This window comes from Hydra vulgaris, chromosome 06, assembly GCF_038396675.1.
Source record: "Hydra vulgaris chromosome 06, alternate assembly HydraT2T_AEP".
Taxonomy (NCBI): Eukaryota; Metazoa; Cnidaria; class Hydrozoa; order Anthoathecata; family Hydridae; genus Hydra; species Hydra vulgaris.
The window spans coordinates 8,804,219-8,808,519 of NC_088925.1; the positions used below are offsets into that span (position 1 = coordinate 8,804,219).

At 28.7% G+C, this 4,301-nt stretch overlaps 1 protein-coding gene across 1 annotated transcript; it reads left to right on the plus strand.

Moving 5' to 3' along the window:
• The first annotated feature begins 1,754 nt into the window (after positions 1-1,754).
• On the plus strand, positions 1,755-3,916 carry LOC136081167 (uncharacterized). The gene is made up of 4 exons (XM_065798464.1): positions 1,755-1,764; positions 2,166-2,337; positions 2,492-2,673; positions 2,904-3,916. The coding sequence occupies exons 1-4, from the start codon at positions 1,755-1,757 to the stop codon at positions 3,914-3,916; spliced, it is 1,377 nt and encodes a 458-aa protein (XP_065654536.1).
• Positions 3,917-4,301: the final 385 nt, after the last annotated feature.

Genomic DNA, 4,301 nt, shown 5'->3' on the forward strand with positions numbered 1-4,301 from the left:
TCCCATGTGTGTAAATACCATATGGTTCCCACATGTAACCCATGTGGGATTATCCACGTGGGTTCATGTGGGATTACCCACATGGGTTCAAGGTGACAAATTTCCATACGGATACCACATGGGAAAATCCGTCCCACGTAAATCCTATCAATCCCACACGGAACCCACGCGGAACCCATGTGGGACGCGGTTTTATTTTTCACTGGGTTAGCTTTCTATTCACCATTTTTGAAAGTGAATTAAAACATAAACAGACCATTCTTGACGACTAAATCGAACAAACTAATGGACTATACCATCGTAACTGTAGACTTTAACAGTCTCTATTACCGGGAAACCAAATATCTATTTTTTTTTTTTTTTCTTCTCATTTGTATTTTAGTTTTCGAGTTACCCAAAGAAGGATGGGCGGCTATCCTAGTTTTTATCCAAACGACAATAACCCGTTTGCTTTTTATTTGTTTTAGTGCCGCCCCTCTTATCGTATCACCCGGTGCGGTCAGCACATACAAGCTACGCCACTGCCAAAAACTTGTGTATGTTATATAGCAAAATGTTTCTGAAAACAGGTACATCTTTAAACATAAAAATATACGAGTTAAATTGTTAGAGTGATTCCTTTTTTATTTATGTTCGAGAGATTTATGATATAAAACCCTCGACTTCATTATATAATTTTTTTTTCTTGAAAAATAAGTATTGTGAAACCAACAAAGAAGGGGAGGGTGGGGACAGGGAAATATAGTCTAGTCTTTGGCTTGCAGTCAAATGTGTATTTTTTATACATATTATATATATATATATATATATATATATATATATATATATATATATATATATATATATATATATATATATATATATATATATATATATATATATATATATATATATATATATATATATATATATATATATATATATATATTTAAATACTGCCGAAATGAATCGGTACTAGGTGAACGCATTGAACAAGTTAGTCGAGTGGTTTCTAACATGCACCAGAATAGGATTCGCCATTACTGTTATACAGCTATTAAAAACTAAGCAGAAATATTTGAATTCCAACAATATTGAAACATAATTTACTAACAACGATCCTGCAAAAGGTTGTTTTTATGCATTTCTTAGCCGTCACGAACAGCTGTCTCAAAAACAAGGTGAATACTTAAACCAAGAGTAGGAGTAGCTGAAAAAGCCATAAGAGATCGGTTTGTTGAAAGTTCCAAAGCTTTTGGGAGAGAACGCTTAATATTTAAACGATTTGATGCGCATTTTTAATATCAAGAGCGGTTTTCAGTTGTATTTTTCAGGTAAAATTAGGATCTTATATGTTTTAAATAAGGCTCACTATTCAAGATCACCTTTCCGTAGAATCTTTTACTTTAAAAATAAGCGTGAGCACGCCAAACCTATAATGAAAGAAATGAAAATGATGGCTGTTTTTGAAATAACAATCTATCCGCATTTAATTTTTATGTATTGATTCAATAATAACCTCTCTCCTGCAAACTTTGATAACAAGTTTGAAAAAAACATAAATGAAAACTATTATCTAAGAGCAAATATAAGTAACTCATATAAATTGCCTCAAAATAATATTTAATAAATATGCTGAATACAGCATTGCATATCGAGGACCAAATATATGGAATAGTTATCAAAAAGGATTCAAATGTATGGCAAAGTCATTAAGTTTAGGTTTCTAATAAAAAAAGAAATTTTTAAAATTTGGGAATCATTTGTGCTTAAAGATGTCACCAAGTAATTTTAATTATTTTGGTTTTTATTTCATTTGATCATTTTTCTGAGATACTGATTAGCAGCAGTTTTATGCCCATTAGGGTTTTAATTTAATATTTATATTCTATTGAAAATGTATAATGGAGCTCTATGAAAAGATTGCGATGACGTATTGTCATTTTCATCTTCCTTGACCCCCTGTCTGTTTAACTCTTTATTTTATAAGGATCATTGTAAAAGAGAAAAGCTTTTATTTTTTATTGTATATACAAAAACTGTGCTTGTTGACAAGATCTTACTGTCTTCATTGTTCTACGGACATATTTTTTCTTTCTTGTATATATATATGAATCATTTAAATGTTATTCATTTTAACATTAGAAGTCTTAAAAAAAACTTTGAAAATTTGTGTACTTTAATAGAGGAAGCTTCAAATACATTTAGTATAATTTGCATAACTGAAACGTGGTGTGAATTTGATGACGCTAAATCTAATTTAAATCTCCATATTCGAGATTTTAATTTGATCCCACTAGCGCGTAAAGCAAATAAACGCGGAGGTGGTTTACTTTTTTATATAATGGAAAATTTGAGGTTTTTTATTAGGCCTGAGATGAGTAATTCTGATGACAATAAAGAAATTTTAACAATTGAACTTTTAACCAATAGTTCTAAAAACATACTTATAAGCATATAACCACATTGAAAGTTATAATGCATTTTTGTGTAATGATATTTAAAAAAATAGTTTTAAGGAAAAGATACTAAATTATATAATTGGTGACGTAAATTTAAAAAAGTTTTACGATGAATTATTCGAACATAGAGCAATTCCACTAATTAACAAACCTAGTAGAGTAACCTCAACTTCAGCTACCTTAATTAATAACATAATAACAGCCGATATCTTTAATGAAACTCTTAAAAAAGGTATAATAAAAAGTGACGTTTCCGACCACTTCCCTATTTTTTCTCTATTAATATTGATAACAAATTAATGCAACAACATAAAAAAGTCATTATCAAATGTTTTTTCACCGATGCAAATCTAGCATCGTTTAAGGATCAATTATCTTTAATAAATTGGAATCATACAAACAGTTCATTTGAAGCTGATGAAGTATACGATACATTCTTTCAAACTTTCTATGAAATATAAGATGTAAATTTTCCAAAACGTGAATTTATTATAACAAGTAAAAGTTTAAAGTCATCATGGGTCAATAAAGATCTTAGGAAATCCTCAAAAGTAAAGCAAAAACTATGTATAAAGTACTTAAAAAAACCAACACCAGAAAATAAAATTATTTATAAAAATTATGCTAAATCGTTTGAAAGTCAAAGAAAAAAATTTAAAAAGAGATATTACTACGATTTACTAGAAAAATATAAACATAATTCAAAATGCACATGGCAAATTATAAGTCAAATTACAGGAAATAGTAAATTAAAATTATGCTCTGTGTCTAACGCTATAAAAGTTGATGGCGTATTTTTATATGAACCCAAACAAATAACAAGAGAATTAAATAAATATTTCGTGTCTGTTGGCCCTAATTTAGCTAAAAATATTCCAAATATGATTAATCCAATAAATGATTACGTGTTTCCATTAATCTCTAGTTTAGATAAATTTGAAGTATCTTCTTCAGAATTTGAAAGTGCTTTTAAAATGTTAAAACTAATAAAGCAGTTGGAAAGAATTTTGTTCAACCAAATATCTAATCATCTTGCTGTTAATAATATACTTTACATAAATCAATACGGTTTTAAAAGAAATAACTCTACCGAACATGCAATAATTCATCTTACTCTTAGTATAACTGGTTCATTCGAAAAGTCAGAGTTTACTTTAGGCGTCTTTATAGACCTATCTACGGCTTTCGACACAATTGACCATGAAATACTGTTTAAAAAACTTGAGCATTATGGTATCACCGGTAATGCTTTAAAACTGCTAAAAAGCTATATAAAACATCGCAAACAATTTGTCTATGTCGACGGATCTTCTTCACAAGATTATCTAAATATAGATTATCTAAATATAACCTGTGGAGTTCCACAGGGATCTATACTAGGGCCCTTATTATTTCTAATTTATGTTAAAGATCTCTATGAAGTCTTAAAATTAACAACTATAATGTTTGCTGATGATAAACCTATTCCCATCTAATAATAACATCAATAAACTTATGCTGATGACAAACCTATTCCCATCTAATAATAACATCAATAAACTTTTTTATGATATGAACATTGAACTAACAAAAATATCTGACTGGTTTAAGTCAAATAAACTTTCACTCAACATTAATAAAACTAAATGGGTTTTCTTTCATCCACGATTTAAAAAACATTTACTTCCAAGTAATATGCCTCTTCTTCATATTAATAATATTCAAATAAAAAGAGTAATTTTCACAATTTTTCTAGGTATTATTGTAGATGAAAAGTTATCATGGAAGAATCACATCGGACATTTATGCAACAAAATTGCAAAAAGCATTGGAGTTTTATATAAAGCAAGAGGCGTTTAAAACAAACATTCATCAACTCAA

Excerpts from the sequence above, each read along its gene's own strand:
- LOC136081167 (XM_065798464.1), top strand. Across the intron at positions 2,338-2,491 it reads TATATAATGGAAAATTTGAG|TTTTAAGGAAAAGATACTAA; the intron begins GTTTTTTATTAG and ends TTAAAAAAATAG. Across the intron at positions 2,674-2,903 it reads TAATGAAACTCTTAAAAAAG|ATGTAAATTTTCCAAAACGT; the intron begins GTATAATAAAAA and ends ATGAAATATAAG.